This window comes from Melozone crissalis, unplaced genomic scaffold (genome assembly GCF_028551555.1).
Source record: "Melozone crissalis strain CALT ecotype California unplaced genomic scaffold, PUWL_Pcris_2 ptg000019l_1, whole genome shotgun sequence".
Lineage (NCBI taxonomy): Eukaryota > Metazoa > Chordata > Aves > Passeriformes > Passerellidae > Melozone > Melozone crissalis.
In genome coordinates, this window is record NW_026535797.1 from 26,432,231 (window position 1) to 26,448,066 (window position 15,836).

The 15,836-nt window shown below is 47.6% G+C and overlaps 2 protein-coding genes across 2 annotated transcripts in view; one reads left to right on the top strand and one right to left on the bottom strand.

The window, feature by feature from the left end:
• The window catches only part of CDHR1 (cadherin related family member 1), a 42,742-nt gene extending 39,727 nt beyond the window's left edge, over positions 1–3,015 (top strand). The window contains exon 17 of the mRNA XM_054277213.1: positions 2,464–3,015. Coding sequence (XP_054133188.1) covers positions 2,464–3,015 — 552 coding nt within the window. The remainder of the gene's footprint in view (positions 1–2,463) is intronic.
• A 4,170-nt stretch (positions 3,016–7,185) lies between these two features.
• On the bottom strand, positions 7,186–10,747 carry LRIT2 (leucine rich repeat, Ig-like and transmembrane domains 2). Its single transcript, XM_054277414.1, has 3 exons — positions 10,638–10,747; positions 9,459–10,240; positions 7,186–7,991 (listed from the first exon to the last, which is right to left on the bottom strand). Exons 1-3 carry the CDS (start codon positions 10,745–10,747, stop codon positions 7,186–7,188), a joined length of 1,698 nt encoding a protein of 565 aa, XP_054133389.1.
• Positions 10,748–15,836: the final 5,089 nt, after the last annotated feature.

The window sequence follows — 15,836 nt, forward strand, 5'->3', positions numbered from 1 at the left end:
GTGTGCTTACAAAATGTCTGATGTTTTTATGCAGAACAGTTGTTGTCCAAGGCTAATTCCAGGCAAAGCTTTGTATAGTAGAGGTCAAGTAACTAAAATAGAGGCTGAACCAGCTAGCTGTTAATGGGTTTAGTTTTGGTATTAATCATCTCTTCATCACTGGAAGCTCTGAACAGATGCCAGATTTTCTGAGGCCAAGAGACAGAACGAAGCCAAATGTCAAAACTCTCCATACAATTTTTTATCTGTTCTTACCTCTGCAGCTATGTACATGGGCAACATGTATTTCTGTCTAATCTCATTTATTCAAGGTTTTCAAATACCTAGTCAAATACTCTTCAGCCATCAGTGCCTTCCTATAAAATAGATCTTGACAAAACTCGTAACAGGTGGACTCAGGTCACATACTACTTAGCAGGGTTTATCTGACACTTAATTTATCTGACTTTCACATGAAGTTAAGTAAGCCAGGGTATAATTTCTATCATCTGATGGGATTTAAGTACAAAAAAATCCATGTAACACAGAACAGCAAAGCTGATGTGAGTCTAAGCTCCACCAAAGTCATGGGCTGCTTTGTTTTTAGTTTTTAGTTCATGTCCACTCCTAATTAAGTACTGGAAGAACTCTCTGTACAGCAAAATGATGAAAATTTGTCCCTACCTGCCCAGTGACACAGTCTGTGAGTTTCACTAGCATTTCTTTGCTACTTTCTCGTTGGCAATGGGACACATTCAGGGTAGGAGAAGAGTGGGCTTGATAAAGTGTTTGAGATAGGTTGTGAAAAAACAGAAATTAAGGCAAGGAGGTGTTTATTAGCTAATTTACATGCCTCTAGTTTATGGATGTGATATTAATGACAAGAGGTACTCTGAAGCACACTCTGGGATACTCTTAGTCATCTTCCCCCACAGACTGGGGAGGGCAAAGAGATGGGCATCCTAGATTAGTGTCACACAGGGAAATCCATCTGATCTACTAGTCAGAGGTTCAAGTCCAAGGTACTGACAAGGTTCTCCTTATACACACTGTCTTTGACACCTATTTTAGCATATGGTAACTACTGCTCCAGAGGGGTCCTTTTCTCCCCATTGACCAAGAGCTGGGAGCTTAGACCTCTAACTAAAACACAGCTCACTGGACATGCAAAGTTTGGGTGGATTCCCTCCTGTAGTCAAAGACAGGGGACTAGGGCACAGTGGACAGCCCTGTCTTTCTGCAGCCACACATCACTCTATGACCAGCTCTCAGTAACCACACCTGAGTGTGAATGTGCCATTTCTGAAGGCTCTCCTGGCCTTACATAGCACTATGTTTGTTCAGACACCACCTGTATTCACAATGAACTTCTCTTGGAAATGCAGTCCAAGGATAGGCTACCACACCCTGAATAAGGGTGATCTATGTGCCATGCCTCTAGGCTTTATTCCCCAATCAGCCAGGTGTTTATATGTGCCCCCTAACTTCTGTAACTGTTTCTGGATTCAGTTCGACATCATTGCAACCGCCTCCTCTCCTGTGCCTAGTTCAACACTTAGCTCCCTTTATTTCATAGGCTTTCTATCCTGTGCACATTTCAGCCTAGTTCCCCAGCTGTATTTATAATAGATACTGGCCTCTTTCAAATACAACCATGTGAGGGTTGACCATTTCTCTTATTTTTGATATTTCCAGATCAAGTCCAGGGTAAAATCCTATATTTTAGGCCTCAAGAAGCGTCCATGGACAATATATGGAATATGCATGAGTGGCGTCCTTTCCACCATTTCTGTTACAATGGTGATCTCCACCATCATGTACTGGAAAAGTGTGAAAAGATCCAAGCTCCACCCGCAGGGCAAAATCCGCAAAATTATACGGGGACCTCCAAGACGCACAGTGTGCTGAGCTGGAAAGTGAACTGGCCATTCATTTGTCCTTAATATGCCATATGTAGCTTATGTCATTGCTGATTTCTTCTCTTTCTATAAACAAAGCTCTTTAGCTCCACTTATCTCCCCTACCTCAAAGAGTTTTGTTATGTCTGTAAAAGAGTACTTGAAAACAGAATGAAGCACATATCTGCTAACTACTCATTTGTACACTGACGTTTTATAAGCAGAAGCTTTCTCCTAATCCTTTTCAATGCCATGCTCAGTAATTGAGTCAATTATTTTCTTGCTCCATTCTTGCAAGTTAAACACTATGGTGACATGCAGGAATCTGCCCTAATTTGGTGGCAGTACTTCTGTAAGCTTTTGTGTTCAAGTCATCTACCTCAGAGTACTATAATGTTTACCCAGTCTCCAGCCCCATCTAAATTCTCCAGCCCTGGACTGGACTGGCTGTGTGACTCTCATATTTTTTTTAGAGACAACTTCCGTCAATCAGCTCTACTTGTAACATATTTTGGACAAATGAAATTTCTGGGTCACTGTCTGTCCCCTGGAGTAAGTCATGTGTTTTCTTTGTACTCCTTTACAGACTCTTCACAAAGGGCCTATGGCCGCCTTTTTGATGCAAACTAAAGATAACCCCATGAAAGCCTTAGGAGTGCTAGCTGGTGTCATGGGCATAATGGTGCTGATAACTATCATGATCTCTACTGCCATGTTCTGGCGCAACAAGCGGTCCAACAAAGTCATGCCGGTGAGGAGGATCATAAAAAAGAGACAGGTGCCGCCATCCCGGACGGTCAGGATGGAGTGGCTGAAGTTCAAGAGGCCCAGCAACGCTGCAGAGAAGTTTGTGGTTGAGGAGGACGTGAAGAGCCTGCACAATGAGAACAGCAACAATAACGTGCAGGTTGTCCCTGTGCCGCCGGCAGCCCCCGTGCCCCCGCCACCCCCGGCCCTGGCTCCCCGAGGCGATGGCCCAGGGTGGCGGGTGCCAACCGTGTCCGGCTCCCTCACTCCCAAGCACACCATCAAGCCACCGAAGAAGAAAGGTCACAGCAGCACCCACAACGCCCTCGTGTCAGAGCTCAAAATGAGGTTTGAGAAGAGGAACGCAGCTTTCGGAGAGCCCCACATCTAGGTGCTTCCAGCAGTCCCCAGAGACTGCAGACTGTGGCTGGGAATGTTTTTACTTTCTGTCTCTTCCCTGTGTCTGTCAGCACCCTGTGAACCAGAGCAGCTTCTCGCTGTGATAGCCACCCCTCACCTTCTGCAAGCACCATCGTGACTGCTGTTCCCTTGGTCCCATGGGCCCTCCTGCAGCTGAGTCTGCCCACGGTGCTGAGTGTGCCAGCCACAGTCTGCCCAGATGAACAGGGACTCAGGCTGCCCCTGGTTTGGAGGTCTCTACCCAGAGCTTGGGTTTTCAAACAAGATGCTCTGCAGCCAAGACCCTGGTGGATGCTTCTTCTGACCTGGTCTGGCAGGTGGGTTTGAGGTGTCTGAAAATCCATCACTTCAAATCCCAGACCCAGTTTTGAAGATGTGGCAGCAGCACTGAGTCAGTTGCAGGTCTCCTACAGCAGTGGCACTGCTGTGTCCTGTGCACAGTGTGCTTTGCAGCAGCTGGCGGAGCGATGTGCTCCTGGCCTCAGTACCTTCATTCCCAGAAGGTAAGCAGGCAGGCTTGGAGAAGTTCTTCCTTTTCCTGCAGCTTACTCTGGGTTTTGCCAGAGCACATTGACATGATGCTGTGCTTTGCTTCTGCCCTGGACTTGCATGCTGGGGAGAGACAGGAGAGGCACCTCAGCCTTCCCTGGACCAGCAGGGTTAAGATTTGAGCATGGAAGTTCAATAGCAGCACTCACTCGGCACTGCCTCCTTCTGACACTGTGCTCCAAAAGAGCAGGAGCCCAGCAGGAGAAGGACATGAATAAAAACACTGGGAAGACAAGGTAAAATTGAGAAGCAAATGATAAGTGGAAGACAGAGACAAGTGCTGTAAAGTTGCATATGTTGGTCAGGGAAGTGTCTGGAAAGATCATGTGGTGTTGTACACTGCTAGCAGAAGGTGTCAAGAAATATATTTCATCACCTCTCCTGGCTTGTTACTGGGACTGGTGTGTGCAAAAGGAGGTTTCCATAAAATATTCAGGCTTTTCTTATCAGTATTTTTGAGTGAATTAAACAACATTTAATGGGGGGGACTGGCAGGGCAGCTGACAGGTTTTTCTTTTCCTGTTACATGACAGTAGAAAGGCAGCAAGAGCAGAGCACTTTTTTCACTGGATCTATCCCACAGACCCCCCTCAGGTTTGTTTCTGAGATGTTTTTCATCTGGCCCTGGCTGTTTCCCATCCCCTGGGGAGAAGGCAGCACCGACTGACCGAGCTGGCTGGGGAGTAGCACCCTGCACTGTGTCTCTGAAAGCCAGCCCTGCAGAGAAGCTGTGCTGTCATGGTACCAGGAACATCAAGGTGGGGAGCACTCTGTGTTAATTCAAGGGGTTCATGAGAGTTCTCCAGCTGTCATTTCAGTTAACCAGCAGACCTGGCCCTCAGGATCTCCTCTCACTCCAGCAGCTGAAATAATTCCCCTTTTTGCACCAGGACTTCATCAGTTTAGGAGATAGCTGGTTGAATATGAAATTATGCACTTACAAGGAAAATCTTGTATTTTTTTAACTTCAGTTCAATCTGCCTAGAGGCCATAGTGCTCGTGGCTCATGTCACCCATGAGCTGAGCCAGCAGCTGTAGCCAAGAGATCCAGGAGAGTCCCAGCTGGGGGCCAAGGCAGGAGCGCTGCTCCCAGAGCCTCTCCTGTCACATCTCTCCTTTTCTCCACTGTTTTCTTGCTTATCCCTCCTCCTGGGGCACTGTGATGTGAGGCCAAGTTCTCACCTGTCCAATCACCTCGTCCTTGTCCCCTGGCCATAAGCTGGCTGGAGGGAGGGGACATGCAGCCCCTGACCCCACTCCTGCTGCCCTGTGCAAGCACCTGCCTTCTGCTGGCTGGGCATCTGCAGGTTCTGCAATGTTCCCCCAAGTCCCTGATTTATTCCCCATTCCACTGTCTTCCCAGTTTTGTGTTATTGCCAGTATTCAGTGTTCATTCTCTAATGAGGAAAGCCTATAAAGACCATTCAATTATGTCAGATTTAACAGGAATTACAGGCTTATAGTCTTAGAGATTATATTTAAGAGGCAATAAAGATGTTTTATTACTATGTTGTGAGACTCCTTCCCAGTTACTCTGTATTTCAACTTGAAGAGTTTTTTTAATAAAAAAAAAAAAATTAAAATCTGCAAAAGATGCTTCTGTGCTTGGTGTGCTTCTGCTGGCAACGATGCCTTGTGCTCACCTGTTACATTACCAGACAAGCAGCCAGGCCACTTTTATGGTGACCAAATGGACCCTTCTGTGGGCTGTGAGTAAGGAGAGGGGCTGTGTGGGTTTTGGACACCACCAGGCTGGAAGGAGGGGAGGTGAGAAGCAGGATGCCATTGGCACAGGCCATGGGCAGAGTCACAGAGAGCCCTGGCCGAGCTCCTGTGGTACAGAGCACTGCAGCTGGCCCCAGGGGCAGGAGGGCAGCAGGTTCAGCCTGCGCCAGTGCCCAGGGTCTGCAATTTGTTATGAACTAATCCACAGGTCAGGGGATGTTTTATCCTTCCTTGGCTGTTTCCTCAGAGATTCAGCAGCTCTCTCCAGTCTCTACAGTGTGCTGTTGTCCCTCCCTGCTGACTGGGGTGGAAGAAGGCCGGTCATTACTGACAGTGCTTTGTTATTTACTCCCCCTCACCCACAGCCCCACACTGGTCTCCAGCCAGCATCAGCTCATGGCTCACTCTGTACTAGCTGTGTCTGTGGCTGGCTTTCCCAGGACAAGGTTTTTCTGCTTGGCCAGCTGCTGCTGCCCCTTCCTCACCACTCCAGGGCCCTGTGACTTGTACTGCAGCTGCCTGGCCTCCTCCAGCCCTGCAGCAAAACCCCAGAGCTCCTTGGAATCCAGGTTTCTTTGCAATTTGTAACTGTAAAAGGCCAGAGAAGAAGCAGAGGACCTCTGTGTATTCTGAAAACCGGTCGTGTTTATTGCTTTGACACTAAAAGACTGACAAGATTAGGAAGTCCTGTGAAGTATTGACAACGAGAGTCAGCAATGACAAAACAAGAGCTCTGTTCAAAGCTGTGCAGTACAGTACAGCAGGAGGAGGTGCTGGGAGGAGAGACAGTGTGGAAAACACACACCAAACACCAAAATACAATTAGAAAGCCAGGCTACCACAGCATGAAGCTCACAACAGCTGGGGTGTCTACTCTAGATTCTTCTTTTTGAGACGATCTATAACACATATTACAAGTGCTGTGGGTCTATGGGCCACATGCTTTGGTTTGCTGGAAAGCAAGAGGTCAAAAAAAAGAAAAACAGTAAGTCACATGTCCTCAGACCTCTGAGAATCACAGCAGTGAGCTGCTTCACAAGCAGGAGGCAGTTGCTTTTACATGCATCTTTGGGCTTTTTTGCCTCTAGCAAAGAGGCGAGCTTTGGTTTCAAAGCAGCAGGATAGGCAGGCACCTGTCTGCATTTAGGGAATGCGCCTAGCTTGCATCTTCAGCTCCCAACCCCATCCTCCACTCTGTTCTCTGCCTCTGTCAACTTGTCCCACTAGCCTGGTTCAAGCACTTGCACTTTTCCTGTTTGTGGCACAACCAAAGCTGTGAATCTCTGAGGGCTGCGTAAACCTTAAGGAGGAGTAAGAAAAAAAACCCCACCCCAAAACCAATACCTCTGGTCAAAATATTTTTTTTTCTCCAACTAAAATAAAATCTTTTCCTCATGTTGACCCAATCCTCCCCACTGTTAGTTGTTGCTGGGCTGTGACGGCAGGCGTGCCCAGCTCCCCTGTGCGTTCCCAGAAGCTGGCACACAGGAGAGGCTGGCACCGGGCACCGGACAGAGCTGCGGGCACACAGAAATAAAGACACACCTGTGTGGGTGAGGGAGGGACACTTCTGGCCTTCGGCCACAAGCACTACTATTGCTTCGGGGGTTCTTTTTGTTAGTGTTGGTTCTCTTGGCGTGTCAGTGTGCGTTGCTCCATGACAGTGCTGCAGGGACAGGCTACGGAGGCGCAGCTCCCCCACCCCAGCGGCACCTCCATTCCCAGGGCACCCCGAGCCTGCTGCAAGCACCGGCGCTGCGCCCGCCGTGCCCGAGCCCCGCAGCACGGAGCCGGCCCGGCGCAGTCCTTGGAGAAACCCAGCACCGGCTGCGGGCGTGTGGAGGCGCCGCAGCGCGGCAGGGCCCGGCTAGTAGAGGTCGGCGCTGTTCCTGTGGGGCGGCCGGGCCTTGCCGGGCTCCGGGCGGTCCGCAGGCCGCCGTGCGCCGCCGTCGGGGCGGCACAGGCCGTCCTCGCTGCCGGCGGGCAGGCTGTCCAGCGTGCTCTCCTTGCTGCCCGCGGCCTGCGCCGGGCCCCCGCGGCGGCGGCGCGGGCACGCGCTGGGGCAGCGGGCCAGGCAGCCGGGCAGCGCCTCGGCCGTGCAGGCGTACATGCCGGCCGGCACGGCCAGCACCATGGCGCACACGATGACCACGATGTGGATGAGCTTCTCGCGCTGCTCCATCTGGCTGACGTCGCTGCCCGTGACGAAGACCACGCACTGGCCCTTGCGGGGAGCCTGGTTGCGCACGGCCACGCACACCTCGTACTTGGTGGCGGGCAGCAGGTCGGTCACCGAGTACGTGTTGACCCCGGGCCCGATGTAGATGGTGTCCTTCTGGGCGGCGTCGTAGCGGCCCACAAGGAGGGTGTACCAGGTCTCCCCCGGCTCCGCGGCCGCCGCCGCCGCCGCGAACCACTCCAGGGTGATGCCGTAGACCGTCTGCTTGGCGATGCGCACCTCGACGTGAGCGCCCGGCTCCGCGGGGGCCGCGGGCGCCCAGCCGCGGGGCGTGGTGCTCGCCCACGGGGCCACCACGCGGAGGTTGATGGCCACCGAGGCGTTGCCCAGGAAATTTGCGGCTGTGCAGGTGTAATTCCCGGCGTCTGCTGGCCGTGCGGCCGGGATCAGCAGCTCCGAGCGGACGGTGTCCTCGCTGATGGGCTCCGTGGACACTGCGGGCAGAGGTGAGTGGGTCAGCAGCGAGCCACCGTGCCCTTGGGCCCTAAGGCTGTGTGGGACGGGACCCGCCCGCCCAGGGACAGAGAGAGGCACAGGAATGTGCCAAACCCCACAGAGCTGACAGCAAAGTGTGTTGTCTGTCTGAAAGGCAATAAACGCATTGGGACACCCAGGTCTAGGAGACATGGGGTGTGCCCGACGCCTGGCCCAGTGCAAGCGGCTGGAGGCGCTGCTGTGGGCAGGGAGAAGCTGCCGTGGGCAGAGGCCGAGCTGCCCATTGCCATCGGCGTTCTTAGGGCAAACCAGGAGAGCACTGAGGAGGCACACCTACATTTTGGACACATGCTTCGTCCTCTGTTAGGATTAAATTGTCCATCTCAACAGGCTCAGACCAAAATAGGTGCATGAAGGTAGAAAGTGTTGGGCTGGAAGTGAAATGCAGTTTTAAGAACAGTGTGAAACCCTGTCATCTACCCAAACAGAGGTGTGTGGCTGTGGTTGAGAAGAAACTGTATGTAATTAATCAGCATGTGCTTGTGGAAAGACACACAAGTGCTGCTGCAGCACTGCAATTGAAGCAAATATCAGCCCAGGATTAAGGGCTAATGCTATCCTATTTAGTTAGCTGGCTTATTAGGGACACAGAACCTGTGTGCTGGCTGCCTGTATGTCTTACTTCACCTGATGAAAATAGCAACTTGTCCTATTGAGGGCTCTTAGTAAAAATAAACATGAGGGAGGATGGATTGGGAGGAAAAGGTCTCATATTACAACACCTTTGCTAAAGAACATAAATAAGCGAGACTTCAGGTAAATACCAACCTCTGTTTCACTTCATTCAGAACATGAATGGACATAGGAATCAGGGCTGTACAGTTTTGTGGTTTGTGTAGTATTTCTTGAGGGAATACATGGGAATAATGTAGGAACATACAAGTCTGTGTATATGGGTGTGGGCTCATACAAACACATCTACGTGCACGTACACATATACAGAATGTGTGCATGTATATTTGTAGTATGTGACAGTAAATTATGTAGCATATAATATTTAGTAAATCTACATGCATATATTTAGTAAATGTACATGCATATTTAAATAGCTACATTTTTATTAAATATGTACAATTAATATAAGATTGGTAGCTCCTGCAATCATGTACCATGAAGAAAGAGCTGCTTCTAAAATCCACAAGTATGATAATTGTATAAAAATGAGGCCATGCTCCTTTTATTTTTGACTGATATCCTGCATGAAGCAGCTCTGTGCCTAGATGCACAGGATGATTGAGATCATTTGGATTACAGCCACCACAATAACTGTGGAACTGTGGTGCTCCAAAGGGGCTGGGTTGCTGTGGTGACTCTGATGGCCTGCAGACCTATGTAAGTAGAATAGTACAGCGTAAATTTTTAATTAAAAAAAAAAAAAACCAAGAAGAAGGAAAAGCTCTGCTTACCATTAAATGCCCTTAAAAGTTTGAGTGCATAGGTCCACCAGACAGCCGGGGAAGGGCTGGCTTGCACAAAGCAGGTCAGGGTGATGTTTAACCCTGCTGGGACTGTCAGGTTGGTGTCGAGGGCTGAGGTCAGGGGCTTTGTGCAGCTGTTAAGCTCCACTTCGTGAAAAAACTTCCCTGTCCTGAATTTTGGGCCTGAGCAAGTTAAGTAGGAGTTCATCAGGATAATAGGTGGGCCCACAGACTTGATGAACTGGACAAACCCGCGCAGGCGGCAGTCGCAGATCCAGGGGTTGTCATGGAGGGCCAGCACGGCGTTGGAAATCGCTTCCAGCGGCCCCTCCGTGCTCTGGCTCCTCTGGTACACGGGCCAGTTGTAGAAGACATCCCTGGATATGATGGTAAGCTGATTGGAGGATAGGTCTAAGTAGGTCAGGTTGGGCAGATAGCGCAGCGCGTGTTCTGGAAGGACGTCCAGCCGGTTGTGCTTCAGATCCAGGATCTTCAGAGTCGGGGTGTCCTGAAATGCTGTCCATGGCACCGAACTTAATTTGTTCCCTTGCAAGCGCAGCTCCTTCAGAGCTGGCAGATACTCCAGGCTCTTGATGTGCATCACTGTGATGTTGTTAAAATTGAGCCACAGATACTCCAAGGCACTGACGTTCTCAAAAGACCCACGGGGCAGTTCTGTTAGGTGAGAATTTTCTATTCTAATTTTCCGGATGTCCTGAGGGATGTTTGCAGGGATCTGCCTCAGCAGTGCAGACATGCAGAGCAAACTCCTAGGGAGGAAACCAGAAAATTTTCCAGGTCACAGACCGCATTTGAGGCCAATAAACCAGTTCCCTATGCAGGTCTACAAGCACTTGAATAATTTTAAGGTATTGTATATAGGGCATGCATACGCCATCCATCCAGCCATCCATCCATCCCTGGGGTTTACACCAACTTTGCTATAAAGGATGCTATTAAATCATAAAAATGGCTATGTATGTAGCTGCATATCTCAGGGAAATAAGAGAAATCTCATTCTACGCTCAAGACAGCACAGTTCAAGTATTAGAAGTGGCACTCCATACATCAGTCTGCTTGGTTTTGGTGCTCACATCATCAGCAAGTTCCTACTGGGGCTGTCTGAGCCCCTTCACTGGTGCTACAACAGGGTAACAGTGTTCTTACCTTCCAAAGCTGTCCTGAGAACAAGAGCATCCTGTGATGCAAGATGAAACAGATGGGTTTATCTTGTGGAAGGCCAGAAGAAGAAGAAAAATATGACAGACAGGGTCCATATTCTCCTTTAAGAAAGCACTGTGCAGGGGTTTGCACCAAACACGCCAACAGCCTCCAAGAAGCAAATCCTATTAGCTGTAATCTTCCTTGACGCAGAAATAAATCCTGCTGGGGACCCAACCCTAAGGAAGACATGTAGTGTGGTTCACAGTCTGTGTCCAAGTGCTAAAAACCACCCCCAGGATCACTCCTGGCATTTCTCCTCCAGCTGAGGGGATTCTGGCAGACATATTTATTTGGTTGGGAATATGAAGATGGAGCCAAAATCACTTCTTTTGCCAAGGCCTTGCAAGTAATTAACCAGGCCAATTTTTTTTTTTTCTTTTTTAGTTTCACAGGGTATGTGTCTGTCTCTTATATTTTAGTGGCTTTTATCAAGGCAGAAAGTCACAGTAAGGGCCAGACTTCAGCTGTAATTTCCACAGTGCCCCATTGCACAGTGCATCCTCCCCCAAACCCTGCCTGTATGTTCTGCTCATGGTGAGCCTGAAGCCTGCTCCTCAAACTAGGATCTGACAGCACGGAAGCATAAACATGGCACCTTTTTCCTCTGAAATGTAGCTGTGGCCAGTCCATGGGGGGTTTCTCTGACAAGAGTCTCTAGGAAGTCAATTTCTTTTGTATAAATGCAAATGTTCAGTGCTGTTCTCTGGCTTGCCTCGTAAGACAGGCACTGACTGCCTTTCAGTCATTTTGAAATACCAAGCCGTTCTGAGAAGGGATTTTGAGTAACCAAATGTATTGATCTCTTTTAAGCCAACAGAGCGGGTTTCAGTTGTGCTTTCCCGGGAGTTCTGCGTTCTCCTGGGGCCATCTAGTGTGGATGGGCTTCACTACAGCCTGGGAAAAGGGCTGCACCTCACTGCCCGTGTGTGTGACGCTGGGGCACAAAGCAAGATTAGCCTGAACCTGCTTAACCTCTAACCTATGGGACCAGGATAGAAAAGTATTTAAAGTGTGGCAGCTTAGAGCTGTATGTGGCTCTCAGGGTTGTGCTGCTTTCAGCCTACAGAAAACACAGGCTTGATTCTGCAATGTTTCAATCAACAGGAGCTTTTATTTCATGGCAAATCAGTAAAATGAACTGGTAGGGAAACTTCAGGGGACTGATACTCTGTTTCTGTCCCCCATGTACAGGGAATGGGCCTGTGGGGATGCTGTTGCTGGCAGTGCCTCCCATCTAACCACAAGCATAGGGGATTTATTTTTATGGTTTGGGTTTTCCAGCTGAAATGTTCCTTATTTGTCCATGTGCAATATTTGATTTTTCAACAAGTGCCCTGTATTCAGACCTGTCAGTGAGCTGGGAAGGGGAAAGGCTGCTGGTCTGTAGCACAGCAGCTGAAAATCCCCTACTGGGAGAGTGGTGGCTGCTGAGGAGTTTCTTGGTGAAGGTGCTGCTGTTGCAGTGGGGTGGCAGCACTGCAGCCCTGTCACCGAGGCACTCACTCCTTGTGCACTTCCCATGTAACCAAAGAGAGGGGACGCAGGGCTGCGGCTGAACTGAGGCTGTGCAGGAGCAGCAGCGGCAGCTGCCATGGGAGGGAGTGTCCTTCCCCACCACCCAGCAATGCCACAGTCACCGGTGCCTTTGTTCTCTTTCTCTGGTCTGCCATGAAAATATTCCCTGATAAAACACTTATCATTTCTATTATAACAATAGTTTTATATGTTTACACTTTACAATAATAATAAATACAATTTCACAATAATAAAATAGTACATAATATTAAATATTATATTATATTATATTATATTATATTATATTATATTATATATGTAGTATTTTTATATACTCAAGGCACTTAGTATAAGTTTCTACTAAAAGCTAAAATCTGTACTCTAAATCTATATTTCTGTTTCACTTTGTGGCTTCATATATCTCAGTTTCTACAAGGGTTTCAGTTCAGTCCCTGTGCCTGGATTTCCTTCTGAGCCTGTGCCAGAGGAATGCCTGTTGCATTCCAACATCTCCCCCTCCTGTTATGTTATATATTATATTATATTATATTATATTATATTATATTATATTATATATCATATCATATCATATCATATCATATCATATTATAATCAAGATATATCATATAATATATAATGACAGTAACAAACATATAAAATATATAAAAACAGTAACAAACTATTTATGATGTAGTTAGTCAGAAAACTCCTGGGTGTCAGGAGCACATCCTGGAGTTTGCCCGTGTGTGAGCTGCAGGGCCTGGAACAGAAAGCTTTCAGCAGAGGCAGAAGCAAATTGTGCCAAGGAATTCACCACTTTTAAGGCCCAAAACTTCCTTTGCTTGAAAGGAAGAGCCCCTCCTTGCCACCTTCCCACCCCTCCTCCATGGCCCATGGGGAGGGTCTGACAGTATGTGGCAGCTAAGTCACGTCTTCAAAAAATCGTTCATGAAAAGTGAAATTTATTTACAGGTTTATAAAATACTGGAGTTTATAAACCTGTAAATAAATGTACATCTTCAGGCACAGAAGGTGCACAATGCCCAATGTCCTGGGATGCAGGAAGCAAAATGATATCCAGGGTTCTCTGTTAGAAATACCTTATTTTAAATAAATGAATTGCTTAACAGAAAAAACAATAAAGAAGAATTGCAGTTGTTTTCCTTTTCCCCCATGAGAATTCCTGCCAGTCCAGCCTATATTCTAGAGGTCTGGAAAATGGCCTTTCAACGAGTGATATTCGGTACCATGGGCCAGTGCTGGCTCTTTCAGGCTGATATTTATTTGCTGCTTGAGAGGCATTTTATCTAAATATATCCCAACCCCAGGTGGACTCAGCAGGTTCAGTATTAACCTGGGAGTCCAGTGGTGAATCACTTACCAAAGTTGGATGAATTAGGGTAGAGAGAAAGGGAAGGAGAAGAGGGGGAGGGGGAACTAAGGGAAATAAATCCCCCAGTGTTAGCCACAGTCATTGTGCTTATGTTCCCTACTGGACTGGGATTTTGCTGCCTTTTTAATTCAGCCCAGTTTATGCCTGCTTGTAAATGTAATGGTCACTGTTGTGACAGCAGATGTCCACTCAGTTCAGCTGCTCTTTAACATCATGTGGCATCCTGGCTGAAGCCAAAATGCAGAACAAGCTGTCTAAAACTCAAGCTGTCAAAATAAATCTCCACAGAGGCAGTGTCTGTGGGAAATGGAGTTTAGGAGACTGCGCTGATTGCCAAAGCAAATGCCAAGAGATGACCCACTGTGTGCTGCCAGCTATGGCCAGGGAGTCAAACTCCATCTTGAAATGACATTTCTTCTTGTGAGAAATCAAGTCTGGGCTGATGCTTTTCAGTTAGTCCCTCTGCCACGGCTTTCAGTGTTAGAAATCACTGCTGGGCAGGACATAGCATTGAAGGCTACAGTTGGGTGTTTCAGACAGTGCATGCATCAAAGTGTTTAAAAATGAGTTGATGTAATACTGTTTAGTGGGCATGGCAATATCCTGTCCAAGCTTGTTAAGAGGGAATGCAATAGCAATGTTTGCTTTGATTCTTACAGCACATCTTGAGAATTTACTTCAATCAAGAAAGAAATGGTTTCCTCCTTACCTGGAGGTAAGAATGAAACTAGGTGCCTAACAGCCCTGCCATGACACACAGAAAATCCAGTGACGTACATCTTTACATGTCTGATACCTCAGAAAAACTGACTCAGAGCATTAAAATCACATCAGCTTCCTTCATGGTTTGACATTTCCCTCATAATTTAGCAAGTACAGGGTTTCTCCTCTGACCAATGCCAGACAAGACAGAGCTTGTGCAAGTTTGTGCCTATTGCCTATTGTGTATAAACCACCAGTGCAGTAGAGGAAGGCTTGTCTTGAACAGCAGCAGCTGAGATGATAAACTGCAATGCCTCAGCTATGAGACAGTGAGAGAAGGCACAGGAATGAGACACATCACATTTATTCTATTGGGAATCACTATTTATTGAAAGTACAAAAAATATCCAGTAGAGTCTGTAAAATTGAGCACATCCACAGTGAATGTCCCAGGATGATCCCTCGATGGATCACAAGCAGAGAGGGCCCGTGCTGGCCCAGCTGGTGCCTCCTCCACAGCCAGCCCACAGACCAAGGCTCCAGCAGGGGAGGGCTGCTCCTCACCAGGGCTGGTGCAGCAAATGGCCCAGCTCATGTCTCCAGTCAGCTGAAAAGTGACTTCTTCTGGCTCCCAGTCAGCTCCTGACTTAGAGCAAAGCCCTTGGGCAGTAGGGTTTGAACAGTTTCTGTTCAACACAGGAAAACTTCTGGCCAGCCTTGGTTCTTCAGGAGCTTACCCATCCAGGGCCGTGGTAGGGAGAGTTCTGCACAGCCCAGTGCTCCTGCTGCATATGTGGGCAGGACCCAGGCTTACACACAGCAATCCTTGCAACTCAGCACAAAAACTGATACATTTTTTTCCTCGCTAATATAGTCAGGCTGAGACAAAACTTTAAAACTTTTTATTAAACTTTATAAATAGGGAATATATCTATTATGTACCATCTGTCATCAATTAATTTGTTGCATTAAAATATATAATTTTACAGAACTTTACTTGTAACCTAAAAATCTGCACAGTCCAGTGATAGAAGTAGCATGAATTATTTTATACAGGGATTGACAAATTCTGCCAATGCAAGAAAAGTTCCTTATCATTAATGCAAGGAATACGGGGAGTCCCATCAGAAACTCTTGTGGTGTATCCCTGTTGCTGGTATTTATGTTGAAATCAAATGGCTTGCTTTTTCCATCAGGCCAAGTAATCTAACATAAGTGAAACCCTTCTGTACAAGGAGGACTAGCAAAATCCATCCAGGCCTCCATTCCAGCCAGTGAATTTTGTTAAGCCATGCTGTACATACACATCCAGAATGTGAGTGGAAGTCCTTCCAATAAATTTACAAACACATTTCAGAACAATTCAGCAAGATTTATCCCTTAGCATTTCAACTTGGCTGGATCTTTCCCATTCAGCATTTGGCAGAACATATATAATTTTCTTCATGAATAATATTTATTACAAAGAGAAAAATGTTACATACAGTATTACTACATAAGGGACTTGAGTGGAAAATTACACATCTGGGAAT